This window comes from Marmota flaviventris, chromosome 1, assembly GCF_047511675.1.
Source record: "Marmota flaviventris isolate mMarFla1 chromosome 1, mMarFla1.hap1, whole genome shotgun sequence".
Classification (NCBI taxonomy): domain Eukaryota; kingdom Metazoa; phylum Chordata; class Mammalia; order Rodentia; family Sciuridae; genus Marmota; species Marmota flaviventris.
This window is the reverse complement of record NC_092498.1, coordinates 204,278,781-204,303,396: the sequence shown is the minus strand read 5'-3', so window position 1 is coordinate 204,303,396 and position 24,616 is coordinate 204,278,781. Positions and strand designations below refer to the sequence as shown.

At 42.8% G+C, this 24,616-nt stretch overlaps 1 protein-coding gene across 2 annotated transcripts; it reads left to right on the top strand.

Annotated features, from left to right (window-relative positions):
- The first annotated feature begins 1,839 nt into the window (after positions 1-1,839).
- On the top strand, positions 1,840-24,264 carry Cdc25a (cell division cycle 25A). Of its 2 annotated transcripts, XM_027932418.3 has the most exons (15): positions 1,840-2,426; positions 3,351-3,427; positions 5,530-5,572; positions 6,285-6,321; positions 6,953-7,054; positions 8,808-8,927; positions 12,070-12,204; positions 13,042-13,116; positions 14,051-14,230; positions 15,725-15,823; positions 17,594-17,656; positions 17,750-17,848; positions 18,818-18,948; positions 22,007-22,118; positions 22,369-24,264. In XM_027932418.3, exons 1-15 carry the CDS (start codon positions 2,257-2,259, stop codon positions 22,507-22,509), a joined length of 1,584 nt encoding a protein of 527 aa, XP_027788219.2. In that variant the 5' UTR covers positions 1,840-2,256; the 3' UTR covers positions 22,510-24,264. The 2 variants fall into 2 exon arrangements, with proteins under 2 accessions (XP_027788219.2, XP_027788220.2); XM_027932419.3 differs by lacking the exon at positions 8,808-8,927.
- The last annotated feature ends 352 nt before the right edge of the window (positions 24,265-24,616 follow it).

The following is a 24,616-nucleotide window of genomic DNA, read 5'->3' as shown; positions in this document are numbered from 1 at the left end:
CCTGGGATTACAGGCTTGTGCCACCACACCCATTTTTTTTTCCATATTTTTATTGGTGCATTATAATTATACATAGTATGTGGGACTCAGTGTTACATATTCGTACATGCACACAATATAACAATATAATTTGGTCAACATCGTTCTGCTTATCTATATTTTCTAAAACTGTACTTATATTATTTGTAGAATATAAATCTTTTATTTTTTTTTTTAAATTTTACTTGTCATTTATTTTATTATTATTATTTTAAATATTTTTTTTAGTTGCAGATGGACACAATATCTTTATTTTAATGTGGTGCCAGAGATCGAACCCAGTGCCTCACACATGCTAGGCAAGCCACTGAGCCATAATCCCAACCCCTTTTTTGTGTGTGGTGCTAGGGATTGAAAACAGAGGCAAGCACTTTACCAACGGAGCTATCTCCCCAGCCCCGAATATAAACCTTTTAAAGCAAAGTTTTAAAAATGCTGCTTTCTTCTTCTTCTTCTCCTTCTTCTTCTTCTCCTTCTTCTTCTTCTTTAATGTGGTGCTGGTGATCAAACCCAGGGCCTTATGCATGGCAGGCAAGCGCTCTACCCCTGAGCTACATCTGCACCCCCCTTAAAAAATTTTTTTTAAGCAGAGATAATGATCATAATCTCCAGCAGGCTCTTAAAGCCACCTAAAATTCCTATGTGCTCCTTTTCTTTTAAGTATTTATTTTTTAGTTGTAGTTGGACACAATACCTTTATTTTAGTCATTTTTATGTGGTGCTAAGGATTGAACCCAGGGCCTCACACATGCTAGGGGAGTGTTCTAACTCTGAGCCACTGCCCCAGCCCTCCTATGTGCTCTTTTTTTTTTTTTTTTTTTAGAAAGAGTGATAAGCTAAGTATGTTTGCTTTAAAAATGCTGTCCAAAGCTAAGTCCTTTTATAGCCTGTATTGCACCTAGGTTTCTCTTTTACCATTCTAGAAGCAAACACTACTGCAGGGGCTATGAACAAGAATATGGCCACCTGGAAACTGGAAAGGGTAATTATTTTGAGTTTTAAGGGTTAAATGAATTGGTACAGTAACTCAGTTGGATCAGTGGCTGTTACCTGTTCACTAGTACTGTTCCCTAACAGCTCCCAGCGGGTCAGAGTTAGAAAAAAGGAAAAACTCAAGAGGATCCGCGAGATCGAATGCTGCTGGGGGAGGGCGTGGGCCATTTCATGGGCTCAGGTCCGCATTGCCTGAGTGCCGGCGGAGCTGTCAGCGCACAGAGGGGCACTGGAGGCAAGGGTCTGGTGCTGAGGTTACTCAGTTCCCTCCTCCTTATAAAGTTGGAGCATAGAGGTCTGGAGAAGAAAAGAGGAATCCAAAGCGCTGCTCACGCAGCGGAGGCCTCTAGACTGTGAGGACCGCTTGCCCCGCCCCAGCTTCCCACACCTGGGGACTGCAGGACCGGGCGGGGGGCGGGGGGTGGGGGTGGTTCGCGGGTAGGCTGCCCCTTGAGAGCACAGGAACTACGCTTCCCGGCGTGCACCAGGGCAGGAGGGCCTCTCCGGCGCCGCCAGAATCTCGCAGGTCCTGCTGGGAGTTTCATTGACCTTCGCGCCCCATCCAACTTCGACTCCACCCACCTGCTCAGCCCCACCCCCTCTGAGAGCGGGTGGCCGGGCGGAGTCCCGCGAGGCGCTATCTTCTTCTCCTCATTGGTCTAGCTTGGCTGCAACTCAGGAGTGAGGAAAATAAGATACTTACTGATTGGTGGATTCTGTTTGGCGCCAACTAGGAAAGGGGCGGAGCATCGGTGGTCCCAGTGGCCAGCTATTACCGCGAAAGCCACTTCGGCTGCGAAAGCCCGGGAGGGAGCTACTGATTCGTGTAGTTCTCTACGACCCAGGACTGGGCAAAGGGGGTGAGAGAAGAGCGAAGAGAGTGTGGGCCCGGGCCGTTGCCTCGCGGCTCTTGCCCGCTCCCCCTTCTCGACTCGAAGAGTTTGTTTGGATTTAATCTTCAGGTTGCCGGCGCCCACCCGCCCGCCGGCCTCGCGGGGTGTGAGGGAAGCACCCGTGCTTGTGGCTGGCGCCTGCCGGGTCCAGACGTCTGCCCGTCCGCGCCACTTGCCCGCGGCAGCCGTATCCCTGAACCGCGGGGTCGTGTTTGTGTTTGACCCGCGGGCGCCGACGCGGGGCGCGCGGCCGAGGCCGGTGCCGGCAGGGCGGGCGGGCAGGCGAGGCGGAGGGAGTCGTAGCGGGAGCACTAGGAGACCGGGGGCCGCCATGGAGCTGGGCCCCGAGCCCCCGCACCGCCGTCGCCTGCTCTTCGCCTGCAGTCCCCCGCCCGCGCCGCAGCCGGTCTCGAAAGCGCTGTTCGGCGCGCCGGCGGCGGATGGCCTGTCTCCTGTCACCAATCTGACGGTCACCATGGACCAGCTGCAGGGACTGGGAAGGTGAGCCGGGCCGGCGAGCGGCGCCCCTGAGAGGCCGGGCGGGGAGGGTGGTACCTGCGGACCCGGCGCTCAGCTCGGGGCCCGGCTGGGGCCGCCATGCGCCCCTCCCCGGCAGAATGTTGGCGGAGAGGCGGGCCGGACTGCCAGGGATGCCCCCTGCCCAGCAGCCCGCCGGGGGCCTGGCTTCCCACCTCATCCCTTTGAATTGCTCCGAGCCCTCCATTTCCTGTTCCAGGAAGCTCTTTGGGATCTTCCCCCACGAGGAGAATCGGGCCTCCGGCCTCACTTCCACCCTTTCCTGAACCGCTGCGCAGGGTCTTGGTTTACTGCGAGCTTTGTTCCTTCTCAACAAAAAGACGTGGCATTTTCTTTCCCCACATTTGTGCGGGATCGTGGCACTCCCTTGGCTCCTACACGTTCCTGCTGTTCATCCCCTCTGCTTTTCTAAAGCCCGGCTTTTTAACTAAACTTTCCATACTAGAAAGTTCTGTGAACTTAACAGCGAGGGGAAAAAAAATGCATCCCACAATGTTTTCGGGCAAAGCTGCTTTTCTCACATCTTGGTCGTCTCATTTTGTAATTACTTAGGTCTTATAGTTTCCCCAACCTGTGAAAAGCAAGGACTCCTGCCCTGTTCGTCCCTACTTTTAGCACAGTACCTCGACTATAAACTCATTTGGAAAAATATCCCAATGTTCATTTACCATAGTCAGTACATCCTACAATGTGTCCCAGAGCCAAGCGCGTCCACTCTTTTCTCAAGTGCTACCTGGGTATTCTGGGTGGCAAAGAGGGGATTGAGTCCTGGCTTAGAAGTGATGATGGTTGGAGGCAGCCTGGCTGCTTCATGTCCCATTTCCTTTATGTGACCTTTTAATTATGTCTTATGCATTACTCATTTGGAAGTATTTCTTTTGATTTCAGTGAGTATGAGCAGCCACTGGAGGTGAGAAATAACAGCAGTCTACAGAGAATGGGTTCTTCTGAATCAACTGATTCAGGTATGCTTTTGATTTCCAAACATGTAGGATTTGTCTGCTGTGTGGTGAGCAATGTTGGGAATTTCCTGAAATATATCCTTTCACCCCAGAACTTTTGTGAGAAGTTAAGTGAATACAGAGAGAAGTCTTGGCATTGGGTGACAAACACTTCAGAACCATAAAGAAGCCTTAAAGAGGCAGTTTGTTAAGAGAAACTAGTGTCTGGTATCTTCAAGGGAGTGATGTATGTTCACTCCTGAAGGATGAGTAGAGTAAAATTCACTATACCGACTATAAGTGGCATTCAGAAAAACTTTTAAAATAAAGGGTCAGGATGACAGTTCTCAAGAATGTAAATAATAAATGCTGGTAAGGATGTGAAGAAAAGGGAACAATTAATATGGGATTATTAATTAGTATGACCATTATGGAAATCAGTGTGGAGTTTCTTCAAAGTACTAGGAATGGAATGGAACTACCATATGACTCAGCTATATCATTCCTTGGTATATCTTAAAGAATTATAGCAGCACAATTTAAAGTGACCTATAGAACCAGCCTAGGAAGCCATCAGTAGATGAATGGATAAAGAAAATGTATATATACACATTGGGGTTTTTCCCTTCAAAGGCATAGACAGGTTTATTTAGAAAAGTAGATACATATTCAAGAAGAATACGGGCATTCTCAGTAGAGACTCATTTGGAGTAATACAAGAAATACACAAAGAAGGTGAGCTATTTCCAAAGAGAGACAGCCACACAGAGTTTATTCAGCCATAAAGAACCATAAATGATGTCATTTATAGAAAATGGAGGATTGTGTTAAGAGAAATAAGAGCCAGACTCAGAAAGTCAAGGGTTGTATATTTTCTCATGTGGGAGCTAGAGAAAAAAGGAAAGGGGGGCATTTCAGGAAAATAGGGAGATCAGTAGATTAAGGGAACAGGGAGAGGAAGTGGAAAGGAAATTACTGAGGAATGAAATTGACCAAATTGTTTTATGCATAATTGAATATGTCACAATGAATCCCATTGTTATGTGTAATTATAATGTACCAATAAAAAATTGAAGACAAAAACAGGGGTCAAATAGTTAAGTATAATGGAATCATTCCAGAAATCCTGCCTTGAGGAAATGTGCCAGTGCATATTGTTCTACTTCATAAATACATGTTTCTGCAGGATTATACCTATAAGAGTTATAATGTTAATATTATTATACTGATAAGAGTATTTGGGGTGTGGATTTTTCCAGTTAGGGAACCACAAGAGGAAATCTATTAAAATGTAAACTGTATAGGCTTCTTAAGAACTGGAGATAGGCAGGGTGCAGTGGTGCACACCTGTAATCCCAGCAACCTGGGAGACTGAGACAGGAGGATCACAAATTTGAGACCAACCTGTGCAACTTAGTGAGACCATTTATAGTACTGAGAATCAAGCCCCATGCCTCACACATGTAGGTAAGTGCTCTACCACTGAGTCCCAACCCAGGATAGGATTCTTATTTGTGGCCTTGAGGCAAGCAAGAATATCAGGAGCAATAATACATGTGCTGACATATAAATAATGCTAAGCAGTGTGTGTTCCCCACTTGCCTTTGATATGGAGACCTTAGTATCATTTTGTTAAAGGCAACAAATACTTGGCCTTAGATGTTATGAAAAATGATTGTATTTTTCATACCCAAAATAGGCATATGAGTTGACCACACAAAAATGCTTGAATAATAATTATTCCAGAAAAGTTTTATCCTTTCCTTGGTTGGAACTCACAAAAGATTGTGTGGGTCACCTCCATCTGAATAACCAAAATCACAGTTCCCTATCCTAGGGATTGAATCCAGAAGTATACCCTCTTTGTACTTTAAGACAGGGTCTCACAAAGTTGCCCAGGCTTGTCTTGAATTAGCCATCATCCTGCCTCAGCCTCCTGAGGAGTGAGGTTATAGGCCTGTGCCACCTTGACCATCTCTCTCCTTGGGGGTCTTATTCCTCTCAGGAATATTCACAAGTAGGAGAAGAGGGTTAGTGAATATACTAAATGTTGTATATTTATTTTAACAACAAAATAGTGTTTTGTGCATTGTTTCCTGAAAAAAATTTTTTTTTATTTCTCACAGGTTTCTGTCTAGATTCTCCTGGGCCATTAGACAGTAAAGAAAAGTATGTATTCAGTGTTCAATGTTCTTTTTCCTTTCTTTCTTTTTTTTAAACCAGGGATTGGATCTAGGGGTGCTTAGCTACTGAGCCACATCTCTGGCACATTTTATTTTTTATTTTGAGACAAGGTCTTACTGAGTTGAGAATGGCTTTGCAGAGTTGTTGAGGCTGGCCTCAAATTTGCAATCCTCCTGTTTCAGCCTCCCAAGCACCACCACACCTGGCCTAGGGGGTTAAAATTAATGAAGTTTTTTATACTCTAGACAAGAGCCCTAGGGTTAGCTGTTCCTAGTGAGACACCTGGATCTTAGAAATAATCTGGTATCTTGAAAATGAGGAATTTGTGTCAGCAGTTTTCTGAACTTGCCCTCCATTATTTTAGCTGTAATTTAGGTGTTCTGTTTGGGTCTCACTTGCTCTTCCCTCTGGCATTAAAGCCTTAAGACAATGAATATTTTAAGAGAAGTCCAGGTTTTTGTTTTTTACCTACAAGGCTACAAGTATTTTGGGAAGCTCTAAGATTCTAAGGAGCAAGAAAGCTTCAGGACTTTTCTTATCTTTTGCTTAAAATGGGAGTCTGTTTGGTCAACCCCCTCTGCAAAGTATAGGCTAAAATCAGTGTCAACCCCCTCCTCAAAGTAAAGGCTAAAATCTGCTATTATGAATACCACTTTCCTTGCTTAATTCTCATCTTTACCGTCTGATTTCATTTCAGCCTTGAAAATCCCATGAGGAGAATAAATTCCCTACCTGTAAGTTCCATTATTTCAGACTAAAACCTGTTACCTATCCCCTAGCTTCCAGCTTGACTTTGATAGGAGTCTTCAATTTAGGAAGTGAATACTGCTTTTCTGTAATCTCATAAGAACTCAAGACATTGCCTAGAGCAATTTCAGCAATGGCAGCCTCTTGAGAACTTTGTCTTCTGGTTTTATAAAACCAGGAAGGGTTCTTTTTATGGAAAATTTTGTGGTGGGGGGGCACATTACTGGGTATTGAACTCAAGGGCACTCAATCACTGAGCCACATTCCCAGCCTTATTTTGTATTTAGAGACAGGGTCTCACTGAGTTGCTTAGTTCTTTGCTTTTTGCTGAGGCTGGCTATGAACTTCCTGTCTTAGCCTCCCCAGCCAGTGGGATTATAGGCATGTATGTGCCACCACACTAAGAACTGAATTTTGGGGCTGGGGTTGTGACTCAGTGGTAGAGCGCTCAGCTGGCATGTGTGAGACACTGGGTTCGATCTTTAGCACCATATAAAAATAAAGTAAAATGTACTGTGTCTATCTACAACTAAAGAAAAAGATTTTTTTTAAAAAATGAATTTTCCATTGAATATTTCTTTACATACTCTATTCCTCTTTTTTTTTAAACTTCAATAGCTGAAGTTCTTGGGATGTAGCCCAGCTCTGAAAAGAAGCCATTCCGATTCTCTTGACCATGACATCTTTCAGCTCATCGACCAGGATGAAAACAAGGAAAATGTGAGTGTGGCATCAATGTACTAACTCAGGATAGAGGTGAAACCTGCAAGTGTCAGCAGCTTGCAAGAGAAATGACTGGGGCTATTTTCTGCAAATAAACCTGTTCAAAATCATGTGTAGTCTTTGGAATCAGAGAAATGTGGGCTTGAATCTTGTTTCTTCCTAATTGTGTGACCTTGGCAACCTCTCTTAAGACTTCTTTGTGTTTTTTTATATAAAATAATAGTAGCAATACCTTTTTGTTCCATTGAAGGGATTAAATAAAATTATGTATGTGGAGAATTTAAAATGGTAGTTGGCAAGCTGTAGATGTTGCTCAGATGATAGCTCTCGGGAGTAATTAGACCCACAAATAGTTTATCTGGAACAGTCTTCCCAGGCCTTCCTTCTTTGCCCTGACCCTGGGGTGAGTTGTAAGCTCATAACTATTTAGAAGATGAGGGTCAACAAGTTCTAGAGAATCCTAGTAACTGAAATAGTGGCTTGGAAAGTGAACTTGTTGTTCATCCAAAAGCCCAGCTGTACCCTGGCCTGGTTTTCTTTGTCAGCCTTCTCTCACTGTATTTCCATATTTGATTGATCCTGCAGATTTATTATAAAAACAACTGCCTCCATGAAATCTCATAATTCTGTTTATCCACTTAGAATATATCATGAAGGAGAATATGAAAATGGGTTCCTGCCTTGAGTGCTTGGAGCAGTGCCTTGCTTCTTCTGTGTAGTGCTTTTTACCAGGCTCAAACTACTGACACCTGGTTCACCAAACCTGGCTTCTCATAGAATTTGCCTACCTAGAGTTTGTTCTAAAAGGAACGACAGTATAGGTGGCAGTTAAAGAGATTCCTTAAATTGTCCTGCCTGGCTTCAGTATCTTGGTCATACCATTTAAACTTTAAGGCCTAGTTTTCTTATCTGTAAAAGGGGAGAGAATCATGTATTTGGTTAAATGAGTTAATGTACAGACAGTATTTAGCTCTGTGTCATCAATGATGATAACTGAGATATTACTATTACCTCTTTTAGCACTTAATAATAAGTTCTTTTCTTTATTGGGTGGGGGTATGCTGGAGATCGAACCCAGAGGCATCTAACCATTGAGGTATATCCCCATGCTTTTTTTTGAGATAGGGTCTTGCTAAGTTGTTTAAGGCCTGGCTAAATTGCCTAGGCTGGCCACAAATTTGCAATCCTCCTGCCTCAGCCTCCCAAATTACTGGGATTACAGGCAGGTACTACAGCATCCAGCTGGAATGCAGTACTAATTTTAAGAGGAAAAAAAATTGTCTCAGTGGTAGGAAGAGGTAGAAAATATAAATCCTAGGTGAAAAGTTTGACTTCTGCTCACAGGCAATTATACTATAATGCCATTGCTTTAGATTTTAGAAAGTTTTTGATTTAGCTTATCATTTGTAGTATTTTTTTATTCTTTGCAGATACTATATTAGGAAATAAGGTAGGACATAAAAAAGATGCTGCTGAATTTTTTATTTGCTTTGTGGTGCTGGGAATTGAACCCAGGGTTTCATACATGCTAGGCAAGTGTTTTATCACTGAGTTCACTTCCAGCCCAAGATGCTACTTTAGAAGTTAGCTGTTGACAGCCCTGAACTCTTAAACAGATTCAGTGTTGTTTTGGAGTCAGTTACAAAAGTGATCAGTACCCACTCCCTTGCCTGGCTTCCCAAGTTATAGCTGAGCCCTAGAGCTGTATATTGTAGACAGTAGAAGATGTCTCCACTATACTGTCTTGCAGGAAGCCTTTGAGTTTAAGAAGCCAATAAGACCTGCATCTCGTGGCTGCCTGCACTCTCATGGACTTGAGGAGGGTAAAGATCTCTTCGCACAGAGGCAGAACTCTGCCCCAGCTCGGATGGTATGTGCTCTGGCTTTCTCAGGGGAATTCCTGAGGGGAAGAGATAATTTAAAAAGTACTCTTGCCGGGCATGGTGATGCACACCTGTAATTCCAGAGACGTGGGAGGCTGAGGCAGGAGGATCGCTAGTTCAAAACCAGCCTCAGCAACTAAGCAACTGAGCTTTCAGATTAAAAGGGGCTGGGAATGTGGCTTAGTGATGAAACACCCTTGGGTTCAATCCCCAGTATTTAAAAGGAAAAAAAAGCACCCTTGACTTTGTCTTTATTAACCAGATTGTCAAACATTTTTAATATTTTTGCTGTAGCTAGAGAACAGACTGGCAGAAGTAAGAGTGGGAGATGGTTTGTTAGTGGGCTTGTGCAAGAAATATTTGTCCTTGCCAATTCTGGGAAACTGATCAGGTAGCATCCCAGATGCTTACTGTATGTATGGTAGGATTAGATTATATGTTACTTAAAACTTGCTCTTTTATAAGACTTCCTAATACTTCCTAAGTACTAAGATATTTTCCAAAGAATGATTTTGTTTGGAGTAAGTATTTGGCTGCTTCGAGTTGAGATATTAAGAACTATTATGCTGGGGCTGGGGATGTGGCTCAAGCGGTAGCGCGCGCTCCCCTGGCATGGGTGCGGCCCAGGTTCGATCCTCAGCACCACATACAAACAAAGATGTTGTGTCTGCCGAAAACTAAAATGTAAATTAAAAAAAAAAATATTAAAAAAAAAAACAAAACAAAAAAACTATTATGCTGCCAAGCATGGTCATCCCTGCTACTCAGGAACCTGAGGCAGGAAGATCACAAATTCAAGGCCAGCCTGGGCAATTTTGTGAGCCCCTGTTCTAAAAAAAAAAAAAAAAGGAGTTCAGTTAACCCATCATCTACAGATTGCTTAGCAGTTTGTGGGGCCACTTATTTCAGGGCTTTTTATTTTCCAGGTAGAGACTTTATTACTTCTAAAGTTTCCTACTGTTGGCTCAAGTGCAATAGTACATGCATGTAGTCCCAACTATTTGGGAGACAGGCTGGAAGATGAGAAATTCAAAACCATTCTGGGCAACTTAACAAGATCAATATAAAGGGCTGAGGATTAAGTGATTAAGTGTTCTTGGGATCAATCTCCAGTTTTACACACACCAAAAAAAAAAATGTTTCCTATTGTTGACCTGAATTGGGTCAGCTGACAGAATCTACACTGAAGAGGCCCAATTTAAACGAAGTGACCATATTAGGTTTCTGGGTTTTTCTGGGAACTTGTTTTCTGGTGTGGTTTGTGGCCTGAAGTTCTGGTTTGGGGCCAGTATTGACTCTGTCTAGCATTTGCACAAAGTAGTCTTTAGGGTTTTTTTGTTTTTTAGGTGGACACAATATCTTTATTTTACATTCATGTGGTGTTGAGGATCAAACCCAATGTCTCATGCATGCTAGGTGAGCACTCTATCACTGAGCCACAATCCCAGCCTCCAAAGAACTCTTTTATGTTTTTGTTTTGAATCTTCATAAGCTTGAAAAGTAGTTGGGATTACCTCATTTGGCAGGTTAGGATGTACTATTAGGTTGGATGATTAGCCAAAGGACACAAATAGCTCATCAACCACGGTTTGACAAAAATCTCACATTCCCAAGCACACAATAACGCTGATATATGGGTGTCAGAAACTAAATATCTTAGCCAGGCATGATGGCACACACCTGTAATCCTAACAGCTCAGGAGGCTCAGGCAAAAGGAAAGTGAGTTCAAAGCCAGACTCAGCAACTTTTAGTGAGGCTCTGAGCACTTAGTGAGGCCGTCTCAAAACAAAACAAAAAAATAAAAAGGACTGGTGGTGTGGCTAAGTAGTAAGTGCCCCAGAGTTCAATCCCTGATAACAACAAAAAGGCTAAATATCTTTAGTGTGTGCTAGGGACCAAACTACCAGGATTCCCTGTGGTCACTTGGACGTCCCTAATTATTAGTGCTGAGGATGCAAACTGAAAGAAAGCAAGTGCTAGTTTAATTGGTTTGGTTGTGTCAGGGGTATTCCTTTTTAGTCACCTTCATCTGTTTTCCTTATAATAGCTTCTTGGTATGGAAAGAACACAGTTTTGTCAAGAGATTTGGCTATTTTTTCTACATTATCTTTGTACCTAGGGATCCCAGAACCTGCCTCACAGTAGTGTGAGCTTTCAGAAGGTACCATTCCATGATAAATTTGCCTACCCCTGAGGTCTGCTGGCTGAAAAACTGCCAGTTTGCCCAGGGTAAGCTCGTGTATACTTAGGTAGGACCACAGATAGCCCAGAGCTTAATTTATACTGGGAGTGGACAATGTACTGTCAGAACCAGAGTAGGCTAGCTGTAGGCAGGATGGATGGACCACTCAGAAAATTGGAGGGCCATTAAAGAACTAACACATTCATGCTCCAAGGGGATTTGGTTCTTTTTTTTTAATATTCTTTTTTTTTTTTAAAGAGAGAATTTTAATATTTATTTATTTTTTTTTAAGTTTTCGGCGGACACAACATCTTTGTTTGTATGTGGTGCTGAGGATCGAACCCAGGCCGCACGCATGCCAGGCGAGCACGCTACCGCTTGAGCCACATCCCCAGCCCGGGATTTGGTTCTTGAGGGTATTAGAACTTAACATTGGAGCCAGACACAGTGGCACACTCCTGTAATCCTAGCAGCTTGGGAGAAGAGGATCTCAAGTTCAAAGCCAGCCTCAGCAATTTAGTGAGACCCTATCTCAAAATAATAAATAAAAAGGACTGAGGATGTGATTCTGAGGTTAAATACTCCTGGGTTCAATCCCTGGTACCCACAAAAAAACTTAGCATTGGGATTGCCTTGTTAGAAAAAAACATATCTTATAAACTTTTTTCTCTGGCATGTAGATTTATGATTTGTGAGTTTTTTTTGTTTTTTTTGTTTTTAAGTATTGTTTATTGTTTGCTTTATTTATTTTTTCTCTACACTGGAAACTCAACCCAGGGTCTTACACATGCTAGGCAAGCCGTTTACCACTGAGATACATCCTCAGCTCTCTTATTTTGAGACAGGGTCTTGCTAAGTTGCCAAGGCTGACATCAAACTGGCAATCTTGCTTCAACCAAACAGCAAGCTCTTGTTTATTTTATAACCCATAAATTTTGTCTTTTAGCTTTCCTCAAATGAAAAAGAGACCAGTGAGCCAGGGAATTTTGTTCCTCTTTTTATGCCTTCATCACCTGTGAAAGCTACTTTGTCTGATGAAGATGATGGCTTCATGGACCTTCTCGATGGAGACAATCTGAAGGTACCAATTGTGTGTGTTTGTGTGTGAGAAAGAGAGAGAGATTGAATTCCTACCTATTCTAACCACCCCCGAGGAGACATCCATATGGTCTTCCTTCCCCTGAAGGAGTTAAATAATCTATGTGTGAGAAACATGAATTAAGGACAGTGTAGGACTAGCTGCCAAGTGGTGGCATGAAGCTGAAAGGACCTCCTCAAGTGTCCTCATCAGAGATACTTTTAGTTTGTTTGGATATCTAATTAATTGATCCTCAGTGTCAAAAAAAAAAAGTTTCTACTCAAGTCAATTTGGTTTTTGTTTGTTGGTTTGTTTTGCAGGACTGGGGAATGAACCCAAGGACTTGCACATGCTGGGCAAGCACTCTTGCCACTGAGCTACTTAGCCCAGGCCTTTTTATTTTAAGACAGGATCCCCCCAAGTTGCCCAGGGTGGCCTTGAACTGGAGGTAATGCCTCAGCCTCCTATTTAAACTAAGGTTAATCTTTATTGGATCTATTTAAGATCACTTTTCCTGGGGTGGGGTTATGGCTTAGTGGCAGAGTGCTCACCCACATGTATGAGGCACTGGGTTTAATCCTCAGCAACATATAAAAACAAACAAATAAATAAATAAAATAAAGGTACTGTGTCCATCTACAATTAAAATTTTTATAAATAAAATCACTTTTCCAGGCTGGGGATGTGGCTCAAGTGGTAGCATGTTCGCCTGGCATGCATGCGGACCGGGTTCGATCCTCAGCACCACATACAAAGATGTTGTGTCTGCCGAAAACTAAAAAATTCTCTCTCTTTCTCTCTCTAAAAAATAAAATAAAATCACTTTTCCTCTTTTCTTAGAATGATGAGGAGACCCCATCATGCATGTCAAGCCTCTGGACAGCTCCCCTTGTCATGAGAAGAACTACAAATATTGTAAGTTTTTCTGATGTGTCTGGAGGGAATATTGAGTATTTAGGCCACTTTAGCTATCTCAAGTCTTTAATATAAGGTACTAGGTTTTCTTAGATCATTTAACTGACAGTGACCTGAACTATACTGTAAAACATATAAAGACATGTAATTCCAAAAAGAACTGTAGCAGATTTGCTTTTGGGGGGTGGGGTGGGGGTGGGAATTGAACCCAGGGGTACTTTACCACTAATCTATATTACCAGTCCTTTTTTATTTTGAGACAGTGTCACTAGTTGCCGAGTCTGGCCTCAAATTTGTGACTTTAGCTTTCTGACTTGCTGGGATTACAGGCCTGTGCCACCACACCTAACTGAACTATAGCTTTAAGGCCATTTATGGATTATACTATGGTATGCATAGTATAGTAATCTATGCATACCATGCGCCAGCTGAATACATATTCTTTTAATACCAGGTCCATGTGCTAGGCCCTACAAGTTTCTGGGGCCAGATGATCCGACAATGTCTGTTTCCTTATTTTGGGTTGGTTTTGTTTTGTTCTGGTGATTTAATTCAAAGGTGCTTTCCACTGGGCTACATCTTTTTATTTTGAGACAGGGTCTCACCAAGTTGCTTAAGCCCTTGTTAAGTTTCTGAGGTTGGCCTTGAACTTGAGATCCCCCTGCCTCAGCCACCTGAGTCACTGGGATTATAAATGTGTGCCACTGGGTTGGTTTGGTTTGGTTTGGTTTGTAATAGAATCTTGCTGTATTGCTCACACCGGGCTCAAACTCATAATCCTCCAGTTCCTGCCTCTTAGGTAGCTGGTATTACAGGTGTGCATCACCATGCAAGGCCAGGATTAATTTTCTACCATCGCAGGAAGCTGTTGATTTAAGGGCCATTCAAGATAACAGATTTTAACGAAAGATGGCTGTGTCTCTTTTTCTCTAAGGGCAATCGATGCAAGCCATTTGACTCCCCTTCCCCGTGTAGCTCCAGCACTCGCACTCGGTCAATGTTGAAGAGAACAGAACGATCTCAAGAAGAATCTCCACGTGGTAATACAAAACGGAGGAAGAGCATGACTGGAACCAATTCTGAAGTGGTAGCTAGTCCAGAGAAGACCCAGGAGGTTAGTTGTACAGGTTCTTTTTTTTTTTTTTTCCCTAGGAGAGTGATACAGTATTTCTTAATTCTAAAATTTTTATTTGGCAGCTCTTGGAACTTGTAATTCTCTTGCTTCAGCCTCCCAAGTAGCTGGGATTAGACGCATGCACCAACACACCTGACAGACTATATGTTTTTGGTTTTGCTTTCATTTATATCAAGTGTGTCTATATTATTTTTAATTATCTGTAGAGGCGCTTTTTTTTTTTTGGTAGATGGACAGAATACTTTTATTTTTATGTGGTGCTGCTGAGGATCAAACCCAATGCCTCACACTTGCTAGGCAAGCACTCTATCACTGAGCTATGGCCTCAGCCCCAGAGGCTTCCCCGCACCGCAACCCCACACACACTCTTTGATCAAGCTCAGGGTCTTGTGCATGCGAGGTAAATGCTCTACCACTGAGCTATACCCTGGGCCCTATAGCCCTTTTTAGTTTTCATTTTGAGACAGGGTCTCACTAAATTGTTCAAGTTGCCTCAATTGTGAGATTCTCCTGCTCAGCCTCCCAAGTACCAGCAATTACAGGAATGTGTCACTGAAGCATTTTTAAGATAACTGTATGACTGCTTCCTCCCTCCCTCTTTCATACTAGGGATTGAACCCAGGGGTGCTCAGCTGCTGAGGCACATCCTCAGCCCCTTTTTATATTTAATTTAGAGACTGGGCCTTGCTAAATTGCTGAGGCAATTGAACTTGTGGTCAACCTTCCAAGCTGCTGGAATTACAGGTGTATATTACTGAGCCTGGCTCAAGATGACTGCTTTAAAATCCTTGTCAAATTATTATTCCAGCCATTTGGGAGGCTCTAGGCAAGAGGATCACAAGTTTGAGGACAGTCTCAGCAATTTAACAAGGCCCTGTTTCAAAATAAGGGGTAGGGATGACGCTCAGTGGTAAATCATCCCTGGGTTCAATCCCTAGTACCAAAACCAAAACAAATAAAATCAATCCTTGTTAGATAATTCCAACATATGCTTCTAGTGTTGGCATCTATTGTTTTTGTAAGTCAGGATTCAATTATCGTCTACATATTTTGAGTTTTATGTTATGAGGCTGTGGTCTCTATAAAGCTGGTTTAGCAGGCTCCCTCTGATATCCAGTGAAGGTGGGGAAAGAAATACAAGTTCCTGGGGCTAGGGCTGTAGCTCATTGGTAGAGTGCCTGCCTCGCACGTGTGAGGCACTGGGTTCGATCCTCAGCACCACATAAAATTAAATAAACATATTGTGTCCAACTACAACAAAAAAAAATATTTAAAAAAAGAAAAAGAAATACAAGTTCCCAAATTCTATTGATAGTGCTAATAAAGGAAGCCTTCAAATGGTATAGAAATGGGGTACTTTATAACAGCTGGGCAACAGTAAAAGTTTTTAATTTAAGTCTTCTCTTTGTCATGCTCCAGGTGAATGTTCCAGTCAGAACCCTGGCTTCATTCTCTACCTTTGATTTGTTACAGATTCTACACCAGTCTTTATCCTTGGCACCTTCCCCAAAAGGGACCATTGAAAACATTTTGGACAATGACCCAAGGGACCTTATAGGAGATTTTTCCAAGGTAATTACAAGCAGAGCTGCTGTGGCTGAGGGATAAAGGGGTGGAGGATACCTAGGATTTTACCCAGCCTTTCTGCCTCTCCAAGGTGGTTCCTAGGGTGCCTTCAAGGAGACATTAAAATATATAAGCAAAGGAAATTAACTTGGTTTCTCATAATCAGGTACATGTTGGTCTCTGAGTGCTGATCAGTAGGTTCAAATAGGGAGTCACCTTGACTCCAACTCAAAGATCAGACTCTTTGGGAACTGGGTATCTCATTAAAAAATAGCATCAGGAGCAGAAATAAATTTATAGCCTCACTACAAGTATGCATGTTATAAGGTTATCTCAGAAAGTAGTGTTAGTAGGTGTGTGGTAGCACAAGCCTGTAATCCCATCTGCTCCAGAGGCTGAGGCCGGAGATTGCAAGTTCCAGACCTGGGCAATTTAGCAAGATCCCCATCTCAAAAGAGTGGGGAATGTAGGTCAGTGGTATAGCACCTCAGGTCCATCAGGAGGAGGGGGGACAGTTATGGGTTGAGACTGAATTGCTTCTTTTCTCAAAGAAGCATGGCCTTTGAGGGTAAAGACCTGAAGCATTGTGAGGGAGGGTTCTCTGCCTTTAAGCTGTAACAAAATACAAGGGTGGCATAGGGAATATGTTGGCAGCAACTTGTTTAACCATATTTGACTTGAGGATTGCCCGATCAATCTCTTATTCGTTAAGTTAGCTAATCTAATATTTATTGAAGTGCTTAATGTGTTAGGTATAGATTCCTAGTTTCTTCCCTAAAAGAACTTAGCATATGTTTGGAGACCTAACACATGTACCACATGATTGAAGTAAATGTCAGTGAGGTGAAAGCAGTAGGCTATATAAATAATAAAAAAGGGATTTGTCTTAGCTAGGTTATTGGGAGATATGGCCCTGGGCTGTTGGTATTTTGCCCAGATGGGTTTTGAGGGAACAGGAAGGAGTCTGAAGGGAAGAATAAGCAAAGACAGGTGTATCCTCACTTGTAGAGCCTTCAACTTGGAGTTAATTATCTTGTGGCTGTGCATGACCAAGAAAGTAGATGAGTTCTTACAGCCAGCTGAACTGAATAATCTGATGTACTTGTCTTCCTTTTGAGATAGGGCCGAGTCACATTTTTTCTGTTCCCTTGCACCATGCAAGGCCTCACAGGTGCTCAGCAGTTCAGTGAGGCAGTAGTCCTTTCCCTGTGTTTCTGTGCTGTTCACTCTGGTTTAAATGAGGGTTCCTGACAAAAGCAGGAGGAAATGGAAGTTACTTAAGGCTTCTTGTTCACATCTGGCCTACCAGTTGGGTGCCCTTAGATAAACTGCTCAGATAAGGTCTGAACTTTGGAATAATGCACTGGATTGGTTTGTGTGAAAATTAAATGCAAGACATTTAATTTTCTGAGTTATAGCTCAGTGGTAAAAGCACTTGCCTTGCATGTGTGAGGCCCTGGGTTCAATTCTCAGCATCGCATATAAATAAATGAGTAAAATAAAGGTCCATCAACATCTAAAATAAAAAAATATTTTTTAAAAAAAGATGTTAATGAGGGCTTGGATTGTGACTCACTTAGCATAAAGATTGTGTCCAACTACACCTAAAAATAAATTTAAAAAAAAAGATGTTAATGAAATGCCTGGAAGAATAATTACATATTTAGCCTATACTTATTGTTCAATTAAAGCTGCCTTCTACCAGGACGCAATATAAATGTAATATTTAAAGGCTTTCAGATTTGATAAATATCTTTTTTCTTTTTCTTTTTTAAGGGTTATCTTTTTCATACAGTGTCTGGGAAGCATCAAGATTTAAAATACATTTCTCCGGAAATTGTAAGTTATCTTTTTCGAACCTGCCACATGTGGGATATTTAGATCTTCTTATTCCTGACAGCAAAATTGATTTCCTAATCTTTCTCTCCACAGATGGCCTCTGTTCTAAATGGCAAGTTTGCCAGTGTCATTAAGGAGTTTGTTATCATTGACTGCCGATACCCATATGAATATGAGGGAGGCCACATCAAGGTATGAATTCTTGAATTCTGCTATCTCGAGAGAGCATAGAAGGAGCCATAGGCGAAATCTGTGATTTTAATTAATTTTTGGTGCCAGGGATTGAATCCAGGGATGTTTAACTGAGCCACCACATCCCCAGCCTTTTATACACACATACATACATACACCACTGAATTGCTTAGCACCTTGCTTTTGCTGAGGCTGGCTTTGAACTCATGATCTTCCTGTCTTAGCCTCCTGAGCTACTGGGATTATAGGCGTGCACCACTGCGCCTGGCTTGTTTTTTATTTTGAGACAGAGTCTTGCTGAATTGCTTAGGGTCTCGCTAAATTGATGAGGCTGGCTTTGCACTTGAATCCTCTTGCCTCAGCCTACAAAGAAAGTGTATGTGAAAGGCACTTGACTCCTGATATACCAAATGAATGTACTATTCCACTCTCTACCACTTAAGCTGCAGATGCTCTCTCTATTTTGTCCCTGATACCCTCACTCTTAAGGCAGTTTTCAGGTAGTACACCTTGATGTATAGGCCATTCAGGGGGACCTTAAAGGGTTCTATGATGAACACTCTTGGGCTCCTGACTAGGAGAACCAACTTGCCCTGTATCTGAACCAGGTCTCCTGAGTTTTTAGTTCATTCAAGCTGCCTGGTAGGGGGACATGTGGGGACACATTTCCAGGAAGAATGGAACTAAAATAGTGATAAGGTGATATTAGTGTTTGCCACTATATTATGGCTTTTGAAAGTCTCCAAATTTATATATACTTATAAGTCATATAACAGAATTTGAGTGACCCATTTCCAGTCTACATGTATCTTACTATTCTATAGGCCTATGAAGCTCCATTAAGATATAAGGACCAGGTGGTTTACTATACTGTTGTGTCAAGAGACTTGTAAAACCACAAACTGGTCTCAAGAACTATTACTTCAAGATGACACATGCAGATGCTAATGGCATCTGGTGCCTTTATAGGGTGCAGTGAACTTGCACATGGAAGAAGAAGTTGAAGACTACTTACTCAAGAAGCCCATTGTACCTACAGATGGCAAACGTGTCATCGTTGTATTCCATTGTGAATTTTCTTCTGAGAGAGGCCCACGCATGTGAGTACTGCACAGAATGAGGCTCCAGGACAGAAGCCCCGTGTTGGTTTTGTGGGACATGGTGTGTGGCTTGCACTTGAACCATTTTGATTATATATAACCTTTGTTTTTCTAAATTCTTTCTTATTTAGCAGCCGATTGACCTTTTTTTTTTCCTTTTGTGAACAGCCTCCTTGGGTATAATTTATAGGCTTGACCTAATTTCAGTTGCAGAGGATTTTCAGACTGTTTCAGTCCATCACTGTTAATGATGCTAGTGTTGTCCAGGGAGTATTTCCCATGAATCCAACCTCTTTTCCTGAGTGGCTTATTGTTGGTCCTCTATACTGGCTCTTCCAATTTTCCGCACTGTCTCTTTAGTACCAAGGATTGAACCCAGAGGTGCTTAACTTTGAGGCACATCCCCAGCCCTTTTTATTTTTTGAGACAAGGTCTCTCTAAGTTGCTGGTGCTTGATCCTGCCTCAACCTCCCATATTTCTGGTATTTCAGGTGTACTCCAACACACACCCAGCTCTCCTACTCTCTTTAGTTCTATCTGTGGGGCTGCTGGTCTCATGACATCCTTCAAGTGATTGTTGTTTATGCAAATAACATGAAAGTGTGATGTTCTTGCTGTACAACTTAGTAGAATATGATTGGGCTGGGGTTGTGGCTCAGCAGTAGAGGCTCGCCTTGCTTGTGCGAGGCCCCGGGTTCAATCCTCAGCACCACATAAACATAAATAAATAAAGGTATTATGTCCAATTACAACTAAAAAATAAATATTTAATTATTTTATTTTTTCAATATCTTTATTTTACTTTTATGTTGTGCTGAGGATCGAACCCAGTGCTTGACACATATTAGGCGAGCACTTTACCTTTGAGCCACAATCCCAGTTCCCAAAAATAAATATTTTTTTAAAAAATTCAATATAATGCTTTAAAACATTTGATGATAGGAGTGCATAAAAAAGGATTGGAAGCCTGGAATGTGGCAGGCATCTGAGGCAATAAAAACCCAGCAACAGGGATGTGGTGACTCATGCCTATAATTCCAGTGACTCAGGAGGCTGAAGAAACAGAAGGATCACAAGTTTGAGGCTGGCCTCAAACTTTAGTGAGACCCTGTTTCAAAATAAAAAACACCAATATAACGTAGTAAAGATACAACAGTGAGCAAAATCAGCAAGGACCCTGCTGCAGCGGAGGTCACAGTGGTGAGAGAAATAAGTTGATCATGTTAAGTCCTAAGAAAACAAGGACATATGGTTAGAGAGAGGTAGAGCAGAGGGTTCAGCTTCAACAATAGCCCAGGATAAACTTCTGATAGGGCCACATTCTCATGCCACTTTGGGTTGTTGGTTTTTTTCCTCCCTTTGGTGCTAGAGATCAAACCCAGGACTTCACACATGCTAGGCAAATGCTCTACCACTGATAAATACCTCTAGCTGGGCACCCTGTTTATTTTGAATCTTTTCAAAGCTCAAAGGTTGTAGTTGCATAGACTTCACCTGATTTCATCAGTTGCTAATATTTACCAAATTTGAGTGCATATATTCCTAATATGCACAATAGGAACTTGACACACATGGCCATTTCCCCAGGTCTTTCAGGCATCTGTCTCCTAAGGATAAGGACTTTGTTTTGGTTTTTTTGTTTTGTCAGTCCCCACCCCCCAAAGGAAAAAAAAAATACTAGGGATTGAATACAGGGAACTCTGCCACTGAGCTACATCCCCAATCTTTTTTTGTTTTGTTTTTGTTTTTGTTTATTTGGTTTTTGTTTTTGCAGTACTAGAGATTGAACCTAGGGCTTCACACATGCTGGGCTAGTGCTCTACCACTGAGCCACATCCCAAGCTCTTTTAATTTTTTTTTTTCCTGTTTTATTTTGAGAAAATAAGTTGCCCAGGCTAGTCTTGGACTTGTAATACTCTTGCCTTTGCCTCCTGAGTTGCCAGGATTACAGGATTACTAGGCTCAGTAGGATCTTGTACCTTCTTGACAAGCACTAATCCACATTGCTATCCCTTTGCCCTTCATTAATACAAAATCAGCCAGGCATAGTTGTGCACATCTGTAATCCCAGTTTAAAAGGGCTGGGAATGTAACTCAGCGGTAAAGCTCCCCTGGTTAATTCCCAGTACCAAATAATAATAATAAAAATAATACAAAACGACAAAAAGGTGATATTTGAGCAAGACTTAAGTTCATTTCCAAGTAGACAAAAGGGAGACAATCTAACAAATATATAAATTGTGCATTATGTTAGAAGGTGCTTCAGAGAAAATTAAGGCCAGATGGGGGGGGCTGGGGATGTGGCTCAAGCCACATGTAGCGCGCTCGCCTGGCATGCGTGCGGCCTGGGTTTGATCCTCAGCACCACATACAAAGAAAGATGTTGTGTCTGCCGAAAACTAAAAAATAAATATTAAAAAATTCTCTCTCTCTCCTTTAAAAAAAAAAAAAGGCCAGATGGGACCTCCCAGGCAGATTGGAAGAACAGCAGGGGGGCCAGAGTGGGGAGGGAGCTAACATAAGGGTAAAAGCAGGATGCTATAAGGACTGCAGCTTCCTGCGGGTGGTGGGGGGGCAGTAAAGAACTACCAGCCAGATGAGGTTAGTAGGAGAAAAGCATTCAGTGTTCACTCAAAGCATTGGATGCAAGAAGATGCCCCGTGGCTGGTGTAGGCCTAACCTATTCAAAAGGCATGGGTACAGAGAATCCCACTAAGAGAATAGATGAATGAAGGAGACTGGTCAAGGAGCATGTTGCGCAAGCTGGCTCAGAAGCCAGTGCCACACATAGTGTCCATGGAGATGCTGGGCAGGGTCAGATACTAGGAATGTTTGGAGAAAAGAGGCTTGGGGAAGAGACCATCTACCAGTACTAACTGTACGTGCTCATGTGGTCAGGAACTTATAGTTTGGTACTGGTTAACTAGATAACATTTTATCTTAGGAATAAATGAATAAGGCTGGGAAGATAAGTATAACTGCTTTTTATTGCATTGTCTTCTGTTTTTCTATATTAGTAGGGATAACCTTGCATTGATCCTTTTTTTCCTTTTACTAGGTGCCGGTATGTGAGAGAGAGAGATCGGCTTGGTAATGAATACCCCAAACTCCACTACCCTGAGCTCTATGTCCTGAAGGGGGGATACAAGGAGTTCTTCCTGAAATGCCAGGTAAGATGGGCTTTCTGGGGGGCCTGTTTCCCACCCCCATTTTGGACCAGTGGGTCTGTCTGGTGGTCATCACTGTGTCTTGCCAGGGGCCTGGGAATAAGTTGGGTATCTGCCCTGCACAGAGGGCTCCTGTAGAACGCACTACCAGCATCTCCGTTGCTATTCCAAGCTCATAGCTCTGGGCAGGGATGGAGCCAGATATGAGTGTGGGGCAAGTGTTCCCTAACTTCATCCTCTCCTGTCCCCTTAGTCTTACTGTGAGCCCCCCAGCTACCGACCCATGCACCATGAGGATTTTAAAGAAGACTTAAAGAAGTTCCGCACCAAGAGCCGGACCTGGGCAGGAGAAAAGAGTAAACGGGAGATGTATAGTCGTCTGAAGAAGCTCTGAAAGTTTTGGCACCAGAAAGCAGCAGCCTGGGCCTCCCTCCCCCTTTCATCTATTTGCTGCAAAGAAACTTGAGCAAAGGGTCCAGCTGTGTGACATTTGGAGAGAAAGCCTGGGACATCGTGCCTGAAACCTACCTCCCACACTCCCAGGTTGGAGCCCAGAAGAGGCTGCACCTCTTCTATCCCTATAAGATGTTCTCTTTCCTCATCAGGACTGTCTGCCAAGGCTGTGCCATAGTGCAGTCCTATCTCCTCTTCAAGTTGTTTTCCCTACAAATGGATGAAGCAACTGGGGCCTTATTGAGTTCTGGGCTTCTCTGATGAGGGGATGGGTGGAGGAGGGGAAAGAAGAAGTAACACAAACAGAAATGCTGCTGGCCAAATACCAAAGACAGCCTGGGAAGGAAAGATCTTTATGGGATAACCCGTATCTTAATTTATTCAGCTTCATCAATTTTTTTTTTTTTAACTCCTGGAGACTTTTATTTTACTATTTCATTAAGTCGAAATACTGCCATTCTAGGTAGGGTTTTATCATCCCAGGGACTACCTCAGCTTTTAATTAAAAAAAAAAAAAGAAGGGAAGGGTAAGAAAAGGTAAACCTATTGAGTTGTGGGACAACAGAGCTAGGAGCTCATCACCCCCAGGAGGCACTGCATACTGGGGCCGCTGCTATTAAGTCAAGGACTGAGATACTGGTGGGAGTGGGCACTGGACTCAGGCTTGGCTACAAGATATAAGCTAAACCTCCCAGACCTGCCTCTGAGCATTATAATCTATATGCGGGGGAGGTGTTTTCCTGCTCTTCCTCACCCCAGTTCCCTGTGATGTTGACTGGTGTAGGAGTCAGTCCGGAAAGCACTTCAGGCAGCTTCCATTGGGCCACCCCCAGGCCTGTGTTGGAATGTCTTAGTGTAGGTATCCAGGGTAAAGGGTGGGGATGGGTGGGCTCCATAGGATGGGGAAGGGACATATCCATTAAGTGTCCTATTACTCTGATACTCTCTGGTAACTTTTAATTAAAAAAAAAAAGTCATTTTATGAACCAAGGAGTATCAAATCAGTGTTGGATGGGCCACCCCAGGGAGGGGGCAAGAGCCCCTGGGTGTTAGGAGGAAGGAGTGGTTCCTGGCATACAGATAACTATAAAATGGTTCTCAGGAGGGAGCTTGGTGGATTTTGAAGGTAAAACTTTCTGGGTTTATCATGTTTTAATTCAAGGGACAGGGAATGATGAATCATCACCACTTAGTCCTTATCTAGCCCCATGGAAGTGTTGGTCTTCTCAAGAGAATACCTCCCATCCAAGGAGCCTTGGGGCTGCCTTAATTCTACACAGGCCTGTTTGGTGCCTGCTCATCCCTACCCTCCAGCACCAGCCTCCTTACCATCATTCCATTGGGGTATAGCCAGGATTCTCTTACAAAAAGAGTCAGTCTCCCCTCTTACCTTTGCTTCCTATTCTGGGGGTGGGGAGGGAATCAGTGATATTGGAGATGACTAGTTGCTGTTTTGGGTTTGAGTTGCATTTGGATATAAAACAATCTTGTTGGAAAATATGTGGGGAGGAGGGGAATGGGGGAAGGCCTCTTCCCTTACATGTCAAGATACATCCCAGTTGGTCTCTGATCTTGTTTGTAGGTGTTCTGTTGGTTGAATGCCTTAAGGGGGGATGGCTTTCAGATTGTACCAGTTTACCTAGTATTGTTAACCAACTGGTGCAGGCTCTAAAAATAAAGTGATCTTGAACCCTTACTCTCTGCCTTGTTATTGATGGATTTAAAAGGGATCGTTTCCCCATGTATTTCTGGGACTACACTTTAATACCAGTGTGTGGAGCAGCTACATTTCCTGAAAACAAAGGCTCTGATAACAGCCCAACTTCAGAATTGACTGGAACAGTCTCTACTTAGTATCCTGAGACCAAAAACAAATGTGGTTCATGTTGTCAAGGTGAAATGGGTATATTAATTTGCAAGTGGTGAAATTCCAACAACTGAGGAAGCTGAAGTAAGAGGATCTCAAATTTGAGGCCAGGGCTGGAGCTGTGGCTCAGAGGTAGAGCGCTCACCTACCATGGGTGAGGTACCCGGTTTGATCCTCAGCA

Excerpts from the sequence above, each read along its gene's own strand:
- Cdc25a (XM_027932418.3), top strand. The coding sequence starts at position 2,257 with ATGGAGCTGGGCCCCGAGCCCCCGCACCGCCGTCGCCTGCTCTTCGCC. Across the intron at positions 8,928-12,069 it reads ACTCTGCCCCAGCTCGGATG|CTTTCCTCAAATGAAAAAGA; the intron begins GTATGTGCTCTG and ends TTTGTCTTTTAG. Across the intron at positions 13,117-14,050 it reads TGAGAAGAACTACAAATATT|GGCAATCGATGCAAGCCATT; the intron begins GTAAGTTTTTCT and ends TTTTTCTCTAAG.